Here is an 18,697-nt window from a genome sequence, read left to right as displayed (position 1 = left end):
TATTCCTTGTGTTTGTGTACTGGTATGCTCGCTCTTGCGGCTGCCTGAATTGCTTCTACTAGAATTTTGACTACTGCTTGATTGTAAGTTCACTATTGCTGCCTTTAAGTGTTATGCAGCCTTTAACTACCTGCGAGTGCGGTCCTTATTCTCTATGAATCTTGAACAGATCTTGGATTTTGCCAGTAACTTGTGGCAAAGAACTTTCAAAGAAATTTGTCTCACCAATTCTTGTAATCATTAATGAAGTGCTCTGCGTCCCTAAGTTTGAAATTCAATAAATTGTTTTTGCAGAACGAATCCTCCTACACTATACCTCTTTCCTATCCCTTCCCCTTTAGGTAATAGGGTTCAGGATTTTGCTAAAATGTTTTCAGCTTTCGTGTCCTTGTTATTTACCTCCTCTGGAAAGAAATTTGTAAATTAATCAATCATTATATATATATTCATTAACGATCACGTTACATGTGTAAGGACTTTCTATGCGGCTGGTCTAACTCAATGTTAACTTAGTTGTATCTTGTTACGTCTCTCTCTCATTCAAAACAGATTTTAAATTTCTGTCTTCGTTGCTAAGGTTGTTATTGCTTACTTTCTCAAAATATATGTTGTTACCTGCTTACTTAATTCCGGATTTTCCAGTTAAACTTCTTCTCTTTTTGCCTTGCACCTACCATGGATACCCTCTGTATTCCCAGCTGCTTCCTGTACGCCCACATCAACCTCGTGTATGAGTGTATTCTAAATGATGGTCGAGTCATAACTTCCAACATAAATGGTCCGTTATTGGACATTATAAATTTTCCAGCTAACTCATTCCTGGGTGCCAGCATTTTGCCCCCATGTGCTATGTTGGGCTCATCAGTTGGTACATAGCACATCCACCAAGACGCATGGCTAGTGCATACCGTGGAGGCTATTGTGTAGGCTACTTGGAGCCACCGGCAGCGCTAATGAACTTGAGAGACTGTCTCATTACCAAAAAATTGATGCCTGCTTGGCCATAAGATGATATAGATGTTCATTCCCATAGGGAACCAGAAATATTGTCCGAATGAGTAAATTTATAATACCAACATAAATGGTCCGTTATTGGACATTATAAATTTTCCAGCTAACTCATTCCAAGTTGCCACGATATGCACTAGCCCAACACAGCACATGGGGGCGAAATGCCGGCAACCAGGAATGAGTTAGCTGGAAAAGTTACAATATCCAATAATGGAAAATTTATGTCGGTATTATAAATTTACTTATTCGGATAATATTTCTGGTTCCCTATGGGAATGAGCATCTATATCATGAGTCATAACTTCTACGAAAAATAGATTGGTCATATTGCCTTTGCTGGCAGGACCTAGTGTTTACAGCGCACTATTGTCTTCTGGTATGGGCTAGAGCAATTTTGTTACTTTCATTGATCTGTCTCTGTTTATCCTGGCTTTGAAAATATGAAAGTGACTGAGGTATGAGTGATGCTAGTAAAGTTATTCTTTCTGCAGCCAGTCCCTGCTATGAATGGTGTGAAAATGTTGCTCATAGGGTCAGTTGGTGCATGCATTTCGCTAGTGGCTTTACGTCGCACCAACACAGATAGGTCTTATGGCGACTTTGGGATAAGAAAGGGCTAGGAGTTGGAAGGAAGCAGCCGTGGCCTTAATTAAGGTACAGCCCCAGCATTTGCCAGGTATGAAAATGGGAAACCATCTTCAGGGCTGCCGACAGTGAGATTCAAACCCACTATCTCCCAGATGCAAGCTCACAGCTGTGCGCCCCTAACCACACAGCCAACTTGCCCAGTTGCATGCATTTCAGTGGGCCTGGAAGACATATGTAATAGCAACTTCTGGCTCGGTGAGGAAAGCAACGGGAAACTACCTCACTCCTCATTTCCCTAGTACGCCTCTTCAGTGATGCCTAGGCCATCTATGACAGCTGATGGTGGAGCTGTTAAGGATCCAACTAGCCTTAGGGCTGAAGACTGAACATACATACACCACAATTATTATTATTCCCACTATTGCTTCCAAATGCCAATTTTACAAATGGTAACAGAGCTCTCACTACCTAGAGTTACATGCTGATGACAGAAGAAAGGACAGTGAAAGGTGATGAGTTATTTTGGGTCCCTCTTTACAGAGATTCATACCCTAAACTGTGCAAGTTTTCGAAATTTGTGCTAACAATGTTGGGGTCAACATGTGTGTGCAAGTACGATTTCCAATGTGAACTTTGTGAAAAACATTTTCAGATCTGAAATAACTAATGGATACTTCAGACCATTGCTAGAACTTCGTACAGTCCAGACTTTGGAAAAGATTTCTCAAAACAAGGCATGCCATTTCTGTCACTGATATGGTTGGATGAGTGAACTGTATATTTTGAAACTTGCATATTGTCTTTGAAGTTAGAATATCATTTATCTAAAATTCTGTTTCTATGTGAACACATGGAAGTACATTGCTAATTGATACTAATAGACACTATGTTTATTTTTTCTGCAATTATTATACAGAATAACCAATCACCGTTCTGTAATTATTATACAGAATAACAAATCACTGTAAGCAAGACTAGCACCTGTTTTACTCAACCAAATATTTGGGCCCCAGAGCCCCCTTAATTATGATACCTACCATTAATACGGACCGCAGGGAAAAAAATTGAAGACCCCTGATTTACCCTTTCGAAGCCTTGGATAGGTCAATAGTTTTTTTTTTTTTTTTCCCTAGTTGCTTTACGTCACACCGACACAGATAGGTCTTATGGCGACGATGGGACAGGAAAGGTCTAGAAGTGGGAAGGAAGCGGACGTGACTTCAATTAAGGTACAGCCCCAGCATTTTCCTGGTGTGAAAATGGGAAACCACGGAAAACCATCTTCAGGGCTGCCGACAGTGGGGTTCAAACCAACTATCTCCCGAATACTGGATACTGGCCGCACTTAAGTGACTGCAGCTATCGAGCTCGGTTTGAATATAAAATATCTGCAATATATTGTTGAACCTCAATGGAATAATCATTCCAACATAAACTGCTTTCTATCAAATCAGTAAGTATTTTAGCAAATGTGTCTAATATAATGAGCGCTTATAAACAACATGTCAAGCTGACTGGCCTGTAATTATCCGATTTGTGTTTATCCCACTTACCTTTGTACACAGGGGCTACAACAGCAAGTTTCAATTTATATGGTATAACTCCTTGGAATCACTGCTTGTTCAGGCAGGATAACAAATTCTTGGAAATGAGTGGTAGTATTTTGTATAAAGGACTTCTAACTATTTGTAACTCGCTCTGTGGCCTTGTTTTGTTCCATACCTCTTATCTTTAAATTATTAGAAACGAAGTCTAATAACCACTGTCATCTTGGTCTCCCTTTAAATTTTCACACCTCTATGACGCCCGACTCATTGGCTGAATGGTCAGCATACTGGCCTTCGGTTCAAAGGGTCCCGGGTTCGATTCCCGGTCAGGTCAGGGATTTTAACCTTAATTGGTTGATTCCAATGGCCCGGGGGCTGGGTGTTTGTGCTGTCCCCAACATCCCTGCAACTCACACACCACGCATAACACTATCCTCCACCACAACAACACGCAGTTACCTACACACGGCAGATGCCTCCCACCCTAATCGGAGGGTCTGCCTTACAAGGGCTGCACTCGGCTAGAAATAGCCGCACGAAATTATATATAACCTCTATGACGAGTCATATTCTCGTAAGTAACCTATCCTCCTCCATTCGAGCCACATGACCCCAACACTCAAGCTGGTATATGCATACCAGTTCATCCAACGAGTTCATTCTTAACTTCACCTTTATCTCCTCATTCGAGTACTCTTCTCCCCTTGTTCCCACGTGTTTGCACCAGCAATTATTCTCGCTACCTTCATGTCTCTTACTTCTAACTTCTGAAGTTTAGTTTAGTTTACTTTAGTTTAGTTCTGTTTGGTTTGAATAGCCCTCCATACATTGTGCTTCCCCCAACGCCCATGAGAGCGCAACAGTTGCAACATCCGGCAGACATGACCCACTACTCTGACAGTTGCAAAGATGGTGACTAACAGTGAAAAAGCGTATGCTGTTCTAGAATTTCATTCCAGCCAATCTGTGACAACCATGCGACGAAACTTTATTCTAAAGTATCGGAAAAATCCACCCAGTGCCAACTCCATTCGCCAATGGTATGAACAGTTCAAAACCACGGGAAAATCAACAGGCCGGTCTAGTGTGCCTGAAGAAACCGTTGAACGTGTGCGTCGCAGTTTTGAACATAGCCCGCAAAAGTCAACTCATCGAGCGAGCAGGGAAATTAACATGCCTCGTTCGACCGTTTAGAAAGTCGTAAGGAAAATATTGCAGATGCGCCCTTAACTTTCGCATCTACTCCAACACTGTCACCGGCTGACAAAGTGAACCATTTTGAGTTTTGTACAAGTTTTCAGAAACGTATGGAAGATGATGAATTTTGTGACAACCTTGTCTTCAGTGATGAGGCAGCATTTTTTCTGACTTATAAAGTTAACAGGCACAATGTACGAATTTTGGGGGACAGAAAATCCCCGCACCTGTGTGCAGCACGCTCGAGTCTCTCCGAAGCTCAATGTTTTCTGTATCATCTCAAAATTTAAAGTTTACGGTCCCTTCTTTGCTGAAAAATCCATTACAGGGCACATCTACCTGGATATGCCACAGTTGGAGACCAATAGCATGAACTTCATCTACCAACAGGATGGTGCTCCACCTCATTTCCATGTTGATATTCATGACTTTCTGAACAGCAGACTTCCAGAAAGATGGATCGGCCGTATTGGGAATGAAGATCACCCCTCATGTCATGGCCTCCACACTCTCCTGACCTCACCCCTTGCAACTTCTTTATATGGGGTTATGTGAAAGACGCAGTTTCTACGCCACCATTACCGGCTGATTTAACAGAACTGCAGGCCCACATCATCAACGCCTTTGGTCAAATTGACAGCGACATGCTACGTCGGGTGTGGGACAAACTTCACTATAGAATTGATGTGTGTAGAGTCACTCATAGAGCATATATCGAGCACTTGTAGGCTCATAAAAAAAAAGTGGGAATTTTTCTGTCTGTGTATATAATTTTGTAATGTTACAACAAATAATAAATAAACAGGAATTTTTTAAACTGCTCCAATTATTTGTGCGCACCCTGTATTGATATCTCCCTATCAAATTCCATTTCATTCGCCAAGCTGTTTACAAAGAGTCCTCGTGGGTCAAATGGAAATGGAACTGCATTAATCCCATAGGTCTGAGGCTTGCTTAAAATATTCTGCATTTGGTAAATTCAGTGAAGCAAGTGAAGCAGGACACTATCCTATTTACACATAGTCCAAGTGAGAATCTCTCCTTTAATAGGCTAGGGACCATGGTGGTGGATTATGTAGTCCTAGCTACCCGAGCACAAGAGGGGGGTGGGGGGCATTACTCAGAATATGTCCAATTAAAGGCATAATCAAAAACTTTAATAATTTAAAAAGAATGTTATGTGCTGTAAATCACAAAGTATATGCACAATTTATTGCTGCAGCTAATTTCCTGTTGCCCTCACACCCTGATAATGAAAAAATAAACGTTACCTAATAGAGTTACCATAGAATTTTTTTTTGTTCGAATCCCACCATTGGCAGGCCTGAAGATGATTTTCTGTGATTTTTCATTTTCACACCAGGTAAATGCTGGCTGGGGCTCTACCTTAATTAAGGCCCCAGCCAACAACTTCCCAACTCTAGCCCTATCCCCTCCATGCATCACCAAAAACCTTCGATGTGTTGGTGTGACATTAAATAACTAAGAAAAAAATATATCTGTCTTGAAACTATCTATGTAGTAACAAAATTGCTGGGCTGAGTGGCTGATATGGTTGAGGCGCTGGCCTTCTGACCCAACTTGGCCAGTTCGATCCTGCTCAGTCCAGGGTATTTGAAGGTGCTCAAATACTACAACCTCATGTTGGTAGATTTACTGGCAAGTAAAAGAACTCCTGCAAGACAAAATTCTTGCAGCTCGGCATCTCCGAAAACCATCAAAAGTAGTTGGTGGGACGTAAAACAATAACATAAGTAATGCATGTAGGTATGGTTACCATTCTTGTTTTTATCATGATGAGCAGTGTCACCAAGTACTTTTCTATGTGTTCCATTGTAATGTTTTGGTGCTGATCTGATAAAATTCTCTTGCAGGGTGTCGCTGGTGCATATTTTAGAAGATAAAACTTGCTGGATGAAATATTTTTCAGGTTCTTCTTCTTCCACGAATGATCTTGTAAACAGGTAGAAAACTTGAATAACCTGGATTTCGTTTTAAGAATGCATAGAGTCTGTTAAAAATGTAACACTGATTTGTCCTGTCATGGTACTACTAAGTTTCAATTTAGCATTCTCCATAATTGTCATGCATTCTTACAGTGGAAGGCCAATGACTTTAATTTTATAATGCTTTCTGCAATCCAAGTAAAATTGCTCTGAATGTATGCAATATCGCTGACTACACTGTTCACTGAATGCACACCGAGAATTGAGTACTGATGTTACTGACTCTAGAGGAAATGAATTTACAATTGACTTAACAGCTTTGAAATGTTCACTGTAGGACTAACACATTGAAGATAAGTGCCCCAAGGCTTAGGTGCCAGGTATTCTTTATAATATTGAACTCTTATTGGGGCTTTCACAAATACTTTTCGTTGATGCTATTAAGTTATTTAAGTTCGTAAAAAATTATGATACCTCACTTCTTCAGTGACATGTTGTAATACTTGTATTAAATATGTGAAATGAACAGTGTTAGGGTAAATATTTTGTAGGGTTTTAGTGGCTTTCAACATATAGGCCGCGGCATCTGAATACAAAACAAGCGCTTTATCTGCTTATATGCCTTCAAGCCTCAAAAATTTAACCCGTAGTTAACAAATCGTGCAATTGTTGCATGTTGGTTTGTTCCAGGATTCTCTAACACATTAGGTGCGGCTTGGAGGCGGCTTCTGAATCCAGTTTTCCAAAAGTTTGGCAACTTAGTGTCCCAATCAATGTCCGACAATCAATGAGGTGGTGTGTTCAGGCATGCATTCAGACCCATGGTGAATATTTTGAGGACTTCTTGTATTAGAATATAGTATCCCTGCTGGTACACCAACATGGCAACAGCTTCTCGATGAGGTATGTGCAAGGTAAAGTTGGAAAGTCTGTAAGTCATATGCGATCGACCATTGGGCATATGTTCATGGAGACTTGGTGTTGTTTTGGGGTGTACTATATACCCTTCAAATACTTCCCACATATTTGGAAACACCTTGATTAGGACATACTGTATGCATGGAAACAGAGATTATATAATATTACTAGGCAAGCAGAACCACCATTCTACAGCTTGGAGCATTAAATTTTACTCAAAGTTAATAACAATGCTAAAAAAAGGAAGATGTCCCACCTATTCAATACAATAATATTGTTGCACGAATTAATGTAGCAACATATTTAATATGTTATGGGACCGGTTTCGACATACGTCCATGTCATCATCAGCCGACACAAAAATGGCAATAAGTCAACACAACTGTAACACTTATGACACTTTTCTTGAATTAAAAATAGATCTACACTAAGAGTGCTCAAGAACCTCTACATGAACTTCTATTTTTAATTCAAGGAAAGTGTCATAAGTGTTACAATTGTGTTGACTTCTTGCCATTTTTTGTGTCGGCTGATGATGACATGGACATATGTCGAAACCGGTTCCATAACATATTAAATATGTTGCTACATTAATTCGTGCAATAATATTATTTTATTGAATAGGTGGAACATCTTTCTCTTTTTGGCATTGTAATTAATAGTTCAATACGGATTAGTGATGAAGTTTTTAACTTTAAATCAAAGTTAATAAACCTATAAACAGGTAGATAGTGGTTTAACTTAACTACATTACTTAAATGGTCAACAAAACAATGGAAAGGAGGCAATAAACAATTCTAGTATAAAAAATTGCAAATATGGCATTATAGCAAATTAGCATGTATAAAATAAGACATTCAAAAAACTTTATTGGTATTGTTCAAACCAAACAAAATTGGCAATTTTATTTTCCATTTTAATACCAATGTTACAAGTTATTTATTCAAATATTACAAAACTGATGATTTTAACACAAAGGCATTGATTCTACGTTACATTCTTGAATCTTTAATTATGTTTTCTTTTGTTAACCCAGTACTGTAACATCATCTGTAAGGTAATTTTCACTTCCAAAACATTTCTCTCAGTGTCTAAACTTCTTATGAGCAGACTGGAACTCACCATCATGATCACTTTCATCTCCTAAGGAAGTAGCAGTCTTCACAATATGATCATTTTCACTGGCACCATCCTGAGCAATAAATGCCACTGCCTTTCCAAAACGTCTTCCTTCTAAATTAGCAAAGGGAAAAATACAAAATAATTATTTTCAGTTCAAATCATTAAAAAGTTTTACAGGAATTTACAATATTGTTTACCATCCTAACCATTAGAAGTTTAGCTGCCTCTGTGGATCAGTGGAAGATTGTCGGCATCCGAATCCAAGATAGCGGGTTCAAACCCAGCAGAGGTAGTTGGATTTTTGAAGGGTGGAAAGAAGTCCATTCGACACCTCACGTCGTACGATGTTGGCATGTAAAAAATCTCTGTTGACATATTTGGTGCTTACCCGACAAAATTAATTAAATCTCAGCCATAGACTCCCAAGAGAGTTTCGGTTTACTCGGTCTGCCATCTAGTAGACTAGAGTAAAAGAGAACGTTGAAATTGACGAGCAGACAAGCCAGATGGGGTTAAATCGAAATGTCTGCACACGGCCATATTATTATTATTATTATTATTATTATTATTATTATTATTATAAATTTAAGGTAGAAGTGATATATTGGCATCTAGGAACGAAAAGCTCGTAAGTTAGATTTGTCTGAAACTGAGATATTTGGACCGAAGTTTGAAAGGCTGTAACCATTTGTGATTACTGATAAATAAAATCATGAATAAAAATAAAATATATCATAAATAGCATTACTTAAAAACTTGATAAAATTAATAAACATAAATTAATAAACATTAATCAAAATGTCCGTAGTATGGGCGCCAGAGTTCACCAGAATAGATCCCTCGAATTTAGATAGAGCATGATAATTCTTTATATCCCAGGGCATGTACATAATGCTGCATACTGGTACATCTGCTTCAGGCCTTACCTAACCTTCTGAAAATGACTAAATAGGTAGGAACTGCACCTAGGTTCATCAATAACACTGATTCTAAATATCTAACTATATTCTCAACAAAATCCGTGCATGAGCACCTCATCAACACACCAGAATACACTTATAATACACACACAAAAGATTGCTGGAAGACTCCATATTTACAACAACAATGAAAACAGTGGGAAAACGAAAGCGAGTACTAAGCCACCATTTGTAGTTAGTTCGTTGAACAATGTACATATATTGTGCCCTTCAAAAGTGGTAATATTTTATTAAGAGAGAACATTTTATTACAACAGTGAGTTGGGACATTATTTCGACAGCCAGGAAGGGGAATTTCAACACTTCTGAGCCGGCGAGAACAAGTTATTTGGAGACTGGATTTCCCGGTTTAGCAGTGAGCAAGGGCGAGTCGGGAATTCTGTTAGTTAGATGTCCTTCAGTCAGCTGTGTGTGCCACGTGACAAGGTGAATAGTATGTGAGCCGGTCGATCGATAAGTCAAGGACTATTGACGTAAGACAGTGTCAGCCAATAAAACGACAATCTTCGCCTGAATGTAATGGATCGGCCAATCAAGATTAATTAAGGGACACACCTCCGTCTCAAGACGATGAAATAGTGGTATTTCCAAAGGAAAATTTAATTCTGGATCCTGCTTCTGAACTCTGCGTCTGATAGTTACTCTCTGACTGCATCTACTGTCAAGTTTAGACGTCTTTTACTTCGCTGGGGAACTTTACCTCACAGAAGGCATTGAGATTTGCAAAAGATAAGTGTCTTTACCCATCTCAACAAGCATCAGGCATGTGTCCTGGACTTTTTCTAAGACCTGTTTGTCAGTTTCAGCTTTTTCACAAGGAAAATCAGGAGAGGAAGACTACTGGTTCGAGTACATTTCAAGATGCCTGTCCTTCTGCAAACTGAATTCTGCTGCTGTTTCCTGTATGCCCTCACGTCCTCAATGAGCTTCTAATTATGTGAGGCACCTCAGACATGGACGGGACACAGTTCGATGGTGGGTGAGGTGATCATACTCTAGGTCATCAGCCAGAATCCAGCAGTCAACAGTCACATGAGTACCATTTAAGGATTTTTCTTTCTGTCTATCTATCTATGTATAATTTGTGTAAACATAGCTTTTTCTTATTCATTTAGAGTAACTTCTATTAGTATTGTTATAGTTAGATTTTTCATTCCTTCTTCCCTTGGTGAAAGGTAGTTTGTGTTACTGAATGGATGTGTATTGGACTCTATTAGCTAGTCATTTGAGTGAGTGTCTTTGAGAGGAATTTCGATTGTCCTAAGTTCAGTATGGCAGGAGAACTAAAATTAATTTGACCTCTACGTTAATCTTGGATAAGTTTAAAATGATTTTATAATTTAATTGAAACCAGATGGGACAGTATTTCAGTACTTTTCATTATGTTAAATTTCATTCTATGATTATAAGACGTTTCAATGGATTTGACATACGCTAGAGTCATCTGAAATGTTATCGTACAGTAGCCTTTGCGAGTGTGATCATGCGTGGTCAGAAGTAGTAGTAATAATAATAATAAGTCAACTTAATTATGGGCTAAAAACATGAATAAGGTCATGCGTATAATATTATTTATTCTTGAATGAGATTAATGTGTACTCATTTTGTGTAAATGAAGGCCTGGAACATAGCAGTATCCTGACGGATCATTTGTATATTTTAATGTGCTACGATATTAATTTTGACTTGTAGATGGACACTATAATTTGAGGGATAATTTGTGCATCCATTATAGAGTAATTTTGGGAAGAAAATATGTTATTCAACATAATTTCTTCAGTTTGAGCACAGATTGAGAGCCACAAGTATTAGGAGAATAAAATTAATACCGCAACTCATGAACCGTAAGCGCGTATTTTCTATTTTTGACCTGTGTTATAGGTATTTTTAATCGATAATATCCTGATGATTTCTATTCATAATATTCCCTTGGACATCGTTGTATGATTAATTTCTTCACTGAAGTGATAATCTTGACTCTATCACATCCCAAGTCGACGCAAGGAATTTTACATGATATCGTCATCTTAAGAATATTTTCCCTGACTTAGATTAAACTCAAAAATAATAATCAAGGGTTAGTATTCGTGTAAATAGTTTTATAATGTTACCTTGTGCCTTTGTGTGAATGTGTTGTGTGTAATTTACCCATATTTTGTGTACTGTGATTTTTCTTGTCAATATTTGTGGTGATATTCTCCGTTGTGCACGTAAATTTGGGTCGATTTTATGTCATTTTCGTGTGCTCATAATTTGATTGGATATGAATCTTTAGTAGATTTTATTGAATTTTAAGATAGAATAGGGTCTTATCTACTGAAGAAAAATGAATAATAAAGGCCATGTCAGTGGATCAAATTCACGAACTCGAATTTATAGATATTACATAACCATTAATTATACGTAAATAAGTAACATGTGGATTGACATGACATCAGATTTAAACTGGTTATGAGAAGATTATTCACTAAATAATTATAAAAATAATTTGATTGGTAAATTTAAAGTCTAAGGAAGACAAATTAATAATAATTTCATGAAGGAATAATTTTATTTTATTTTTAATAAGAGGGAGAAAGTGATCACTTTTTCATTAATATTACATGAGATCCGGAGGAAATATTTTAATTTTCGAAATAATTTAATTATTATTTGAGAAAGTGTTCTCAGAAATCATTTTTGATTTTATTACCAAGTTAAATGTTGGCTAACAATTGGTGTTATAATTGCAGATTCGATCATCTGCCGTCCTTTAAAATGATGAAGATTTCTTACCAGTAATAGCCTGAAGAGAAGACAAGAATAAAGAATTTCCTAGATTTTGTAATTTAAATGTTATTTTGGAGAGTGTTAGTTATAATAAATGTGAAAAACCTATTTTAGCATTCCTTTAATTTGCTGCTAGTCCTTAAGCTATCCCTGCCCTTAAAATTTTCTGCACAGCCAGTAAGCGAACCGTCTACCTTTGAGACTCTCGCTCACCGGCCGAGCTGAGCCCGACATGACGGGGGCAATATGTACATAAGAACCCTTCACTGTCTCTGTATCAACACGACTTGCTGATTCTCATAATCGGCAGTTATAACATCACACAGATACTGTACCTCGTAATACTGTGTTCACAGACTTTAACACTTGTTGTAAAGATATATACATTTGAGCAACACACACTTGTCAATCCTGAACATAAATTATGGAAAGTCGGATAGCTTTCACCAACATATAATGCCAGCTGCCACAAGTGCTACAATACTTAATGCGTACGCACTCCACAATTTGTCGACCAGCCACTTTCCACAAACATAACAAGACTACGTTCCACGAACGTTTGAAGTCCAGTCCATTGTAACCGTGTCACTCGAATACCGTATATCCAGTTTCACTCCTGCGTGTTACCACCACTTCCTTCCCGTACAGTCTGTCCGCACTACTTCCTTCTCGTACAGTGTGTCAGTTGTGGTTCCTTTTCACTGTGATGTCGAAGTATATAAAGACCTCAGCTCTCACATGATATGGCGAGATTGATCCAGGTCAGCCAATCATGGTAGATCCTCTTGTCAAGACCGTGCCCTGAACTTCTTCTTGGTCCCAAGACATAAACAAACTCTGGGGTATTTCACATGAGTCATAGAACTTTCCTAGTACAAGAACAAGCTCATCTCATCAGACACTGGGATATATACATGACTCATAGAAATTCCCAATGACGACAACAAGTACATCTCATCAAACACTGGGATGCCCGCATGAGTCATACAAATTACCCGAGTTATTAAAGCAATGTTTTCCCAGCAGTAAAACAAATTACTCATACTACATATATGAAGACCTTCCAGCTTACAAATATTAGTGACAAAATATACAACTGAAATACTGACGATAATAATAATAATAATAATAATAATAATAAAAAATCGAATACTGACAATAATACCTCTCACTTCTACATATAGTGCAAGGGTGTGATATATGTACTATCACAAGCCTCATATGTCAAGTTGATCAATGTTGAAAAATTAAAATAAATTATACCGCCTTCAAGCGATCAGTTAGAAAACCATGTATATCTTTGTTGGGGGAATTTAATGTGAAATACTCAATGGCCATTGATAATGAATAAACATTTTAGATTTAAATGCCTGTAATAATGCTTATTTAATACAACATCTAATAAAACATCAAGTTGTCAAATTACCTCTTGCAGTCACCTAAATTAAGAAACATTTTGCAAATAAAAATTGAAACATTTCCACCTTTCATGCAACATGAGTTACATTAGAGCAACTGAAAATATATTGAATAAAATGAAAACTTTGCAACACTTAACCATAAAGGTATGAAAAATTGTATGTCCAGTAACATGCACATTAAATAAACATTTTATAAATTGTTAATATTGCTTGTTAGCTCATGGTTCCAATAACCAAAATGGCATAAGGACATCAGGAACTTCAATCAATCAACAGCTGTCTATCATTACAATGTTATCGTTTTGGTGTTATCACTTTCATTTTATTGTACCTATATGCAATTGTTTTTAGATAAATATGAGGGGTTGCTGGCAAGAACCCCACTAGTCAGTAAATCACAATTGTGGAAAAACAAGAAAAACCGCATATCTTCATTCCATAAATAGCTAATTTATTTTTGTTTTGTCTAAATACTCTGTAGGTATCAAGGATGTTATCAGAACTCATTGAATGATACCAAATTATATTCTCTGGGTGTGAAGAAGGAAAATAGATTGGACTAGTTAGGTTTTTGCACAATTCAATACACCACCACGAAGATAATGCCAAATAATAATATATTTATATACCATATAAATACTGTATAAATGATTATTCATTAAATAAAGAGGAGGAAAATGTGATATACAGCATACAATGATAACTCAAAACATGAATCTTCACATCCATCAGTAATGTCATCATTGTCTGTTTCATAGTCACAACTGGTTATAGGTACATCCACTGATGCAGCTGTGCCAAAGAGGCTTGAGTAGTACTCTTTGCTTGCAGGATTTGCGAGGTATTCGGCAAGTTTTAATATGTCCTTAGCCTTCGCAGGTTTTACTGCAGGAGGGGATGGGAAAACTCCTGGGAAACTGATTGCGTTAGGTGTTTTGAACTTCGGATCTGTGCTGATATGATGGCTCCAAGGACTACGGTACGTTCGTTGCAAATATACAGCTTTATGTTTTAAGTCACACCGCATAGATCGAACACACTGAAGCCTGAATGCTGGCTTTGGTTTTTTACAAAAAAACTGTCAGTTGCTTTTTTTAAATCCTTGAAATCATGGTGGGTGAATATCTCCAAATCACATGGAGATGGACGCGTTCAGGCCTTCAGAATCCTTTCATCCCAGTCTTCAGAAAGTTTGGTGATGGTAGTCTTCCTGCGTTGAGCAGAAATAAGTGAAAAATCCTGGTCGTTTGGTAGGTAGCTATGACCACGAACGGGAAAAAAGTATTGTGCCCATTGCATTTTTGGCGTGTTATAAATCAAAGTAGATGTATAGCCCACACAAGTCAGAATTATATAATGTGAACTATGATTTAAAAGTTCACAGGAGGCCAAGATCGAGAAGAGAGACCACAATTTCGAACGCTGTGAGTAAAGAACATTAAAATATCAAGTGGATTGTTTAAAAAGAAACAAGATAATATTGTTATATTATTACACTAACTAATTTACCGAGATACTGGACGGTCACTGAAGACTTTAGGTGCATACAAAGGGAAAGAAATAAGCCAATTCCAAGAAAAAGACACCAGAATCACTTGTCTTGAGAGGAAGATGCAGCATAATATCAAATATTCAGTGCACAAGAACAGAATTGTGGCATGAAATAAGAAGATTAAATTTAAATAAGCTAAGCAACTGGTCAGACAAGGATCGTAATGTAACAGCGGAGGCTGAAAAATAGTCAAGAATTTCACCAAGAAAACAGAACTAAGAGATTCAAAAACATTAAAGAACGGAATTATCTGAATTCTATACAAAAATCAAGGCAGAAATAATACTGGAAATACACTGAACCCAGTATTAAATATTTTGGGAATTGTCAGCTCAATAAGCAAGCATACAGGCGGAGCACTACAGGAAGCACTGATATGAACTTTTACATTTCAGGATTTATTTATGTTGAAATTAGCGCAAGAAAGCAGATGATGAACATGAGTTGCTAAATTCGCACTGGACCGACCTGGAGATGAATATGTCACTGGCCAATCAACCTCATGAAATTATTAGTTATTGTGGTGTATTTAAGATATCAAGGGACTCGGTGAAGTGCAATGTCTGAATTAAGCTTTTCCAGGTTAAGTTGTGATAAAATCGATATACCTCGAAGACGAGATTACATATATATTGAGTGTATTATGATAGCTAGGGAATTTATGATTATTTGCGAGAATGAGTATAGATTTCACACAGCAAAATGAAAGAATATGTACGTGACGGATTTCTTAAATGGGTTATGAAGCCGAACATGCTTTATGATGATCATAAATATATGATATGGAAAGGATATGTAGATTTTATGAACTATTCCTTGTCCATGTTCGTCATGAAGAGGTATCATGGTATACTAGATGTTAAATGTTTTTCTGAGAGAAGATTTATGATCCAGGGAAGCGAATATAGATTCAATTAAGTTTAATAAGTCATGGGAATTATGTTATATGAGAAGAGGTTATGATATGAAGAAAGATGGTTATGTTGAATGAATTGAACAATATGCAGAATTTAATGGAGAAATGAGAAGGCATTGAAGTGTTATGAAATTAGATGCAGAGGAGATGTAATGATGGATGCTGAATACAAATAGTCAATTTCTGGATCAATTATGTGAAGGAAGTGCATGGACAGATTTATCGTTGTGGGAATATCGTAAGATAAGGTAGACATGGCTAACCCAAACACATACGTCAAAGCAAATGATTCTTGCTACATTTTAAATAAGGTTGCATTGTTAAGAAATATTCATATCGAATGTCATATAGAGGTAGTGCACGGATTGAAAGATGAAATGTATATGTAGCTGTGTTGAATAGTATTGGCATCTGAGATAATAACTGAGCTATCGTACTAAGTTGAAAGGAGTCACTTAATTTTTCAAGGCAAATGAGACTTCATTTAGAGTCAAATGTGGAATAAGAGGTTGAAATTATAATTAAATAAGAACTAGAATAGATAGAAATGAGATTTCAATTTTTATTTTAGAAAGATATAAGATGATTTTCAAGTGATTAAATATAGTAAGACTAGGATGATAGGTGCCAAGATTGTAAGTGGCAGTAGGTGTTAGTAACCTTAGCACGTCATTCAATGGAGATAAATATTGATGAAGCAATGACAAATAAACAATTAAACATGTTATGAACAAAAGAAAATATATATTTTTACAAAATACGCACTGGATTAACAACATACTTTAATCCATATCTGCTTCGATGTCTGCATGTTTAAAATCACATAGGCTTTATAACCTAGCGTAAAGAGTCATGTGTCTTGTTAATTCGATATGTCAAGCACATCCTATCAGAAAGGTCAATCTATCTCCCTGAATTACAGTATAAAGACAATGCCACAAATTTAATCGTTTCTCTTGTTCTCAAGTTTAAAATCTTCCATTCTTATCACGGGAGCTCCAAACTTCGTTGACTTGTTGATCATCTTTGCTCAAAGTGGTACATAAGACATTTTTCTTGTCACTTCTCTGCTTATATCCTTCTAAATTTAAGTCCGCTTCTGGTCAAATCGTGTCTGCCATTAACCTTTTCATAAATTTGTCTCGTCTGTCTCGTCTTCCAGTGCGTCGGTCATGTATGTCACTTTCACAATCTGAGAAAAATATTGCTTCTCTAAGGGCACATTAACAGTCCAGGCAATAACACGAACACCTCTGCATCGCCAGTGTTCCACTAGAAGGGGAGTTATTATGTCCTTGTGTAGCACGAGCACTGAAATTCCCAGCACATAGAAACTAAAATATCCCAAAAGCCACTCATTTATGACGTCGAGAGTTCGAGCTAGAATTTGCATGACTCCTGATGTATATCGAGGGGGACCTTCACCATTTTCTCCGCTGTAGGATATTGCTGAGAAGAAGTATGACCTCTAGGCCAGGCAACACACGATCTTGGGGTCCGCCTTCCTGAAGGTAATGACCGCAGCTCGATTGTAAAGGTGGGCATTATTTTTGTAGGCATTTAAAACGGCTGTTAATACTCGAGTCGTAGTACTTTATTTCTATAAATATTCAAAGGACCAGGGTAATACACAGTTCTATAGCATCATGAAAGAGAGCAAAGCGCTCTCCTTTAAACTTATCTCCAAACTCTTGTTTCATATTGATGTCCAAATCTCTGAGCTGTGTCCACGGAAGTTCTTTAACATTCCCGCTTCCATGTGTGGTTCTATCAACGGTTTCATCATAGAACAAAATCACTTCATTATCAGCAGTAAAAGCAACATCGACTTCCACTGCTGTACAGTCCTGTTTCTTCGTGTGTCAGATGGCGGACAGGCTGTTTTCTGGAGCTTCGTCTGCCGCCCCTCTATGTGCCACCACTCTCATCGTGTAGCTAGACCTACGGTCCACTAACTATGGATCACAACCTAACATTTCCTCCACAACTGAGTCCTCCGGACGTGGTATACTTACATACTTCACGCACAAGTAGAGCACAATTCCTCCAATGAAAGAGAGCATCAACGATGAACTTGACACAATACTATACACATACACCCACACAAATATACAGAACCAAAATAAGTGTGTTGTGACGATGTCTGACATTTCATAAAGAACTAAAAAAGTTGTAAAACCAGATCATCTATTTAAGATACTGGAGCCTTGGTTGAAGATAAGGTGTTAGCTCATATCAAGATTGAGAATGAACAATTTTAATCAGCGCTGATATAAATGAAATCATTGGATAATATTATTCTGATTTATGGAACAAACATTCCAATAAATTACCTTCTCTTCCTTATGCATTATATTAATAAACTTGTTGATTTAGATTTTACATGTGTGATTAATTAATTCGTAGGCTGTTACTGTAGGATAATTTAGTCTTAAGTAGATTTTTGCAATCTTTGATATTATATGCGTTGGGACAGTATGCGAAAGGATGAAGACGTTCATCTGATTTTGAATTATGAGTTTTTGCGGTCGTACTTCTCTTCTGAATTCACGTAAAACTGGACTATTTGTAAGAAGAATTACCCTGAGAAATGATAGAGCAGTCGGAGTATTTTTATTTACGTCATTGCTGCACGCAGGAAGGGCGCAGTATGTAACCCTTTTCAAAAGTTTCGAGAATGTGCACTACACAGAAGAGGAAGTAAACCATTGTTTTATTTTTGTTTTGCCC

General features: G+C 37.3%; 1 protein-coding gene across 1 annotated transcript in view; it reads right to left on the bottom strand.

Moving 5' to 3' along the window:
• Window positions 1–8,081: 8,081 nt before the first annotated feature.
• The window catches only part of LOC136877496 (ribonuclease P protein subunit p30), a 286,160-nt gene continuing 275,544 nt past the window's right edge, over window positions 8,082–18,697 (bottom strand). Inside the window, exon 8 of the mRNA XM_067151598.2 lies at window positions 8,082–8,440. Coding sequence (XP_067007699.1) covers window positions 8,292–8,440 — 149 coding nt within the window. The 3' untranslated portion in view covers window positions 8,082–8,291. The remainder of the gene's footprint in view (window positions 8,441–18,697) is intronic.

This window comes from Anabrus simplex, chromosome 7, assembly GCF_040414725.1.
Source record: "Anabrus simplex isolate iqAnaSimp1 chromosome 7, ASM4041472v1, whole genome shotgun sequence".
NCBI classification, from domain to species: domain Eukaryota; kingdom Metazoa; phylum Arthropoda; class Insecta; order Orthoptera; family Tettigoniidae; genus Anabrus; species Anabrus simplex.
This window is presented reverse-complemented; position numbering and strand designations above follow the sequence as displayed.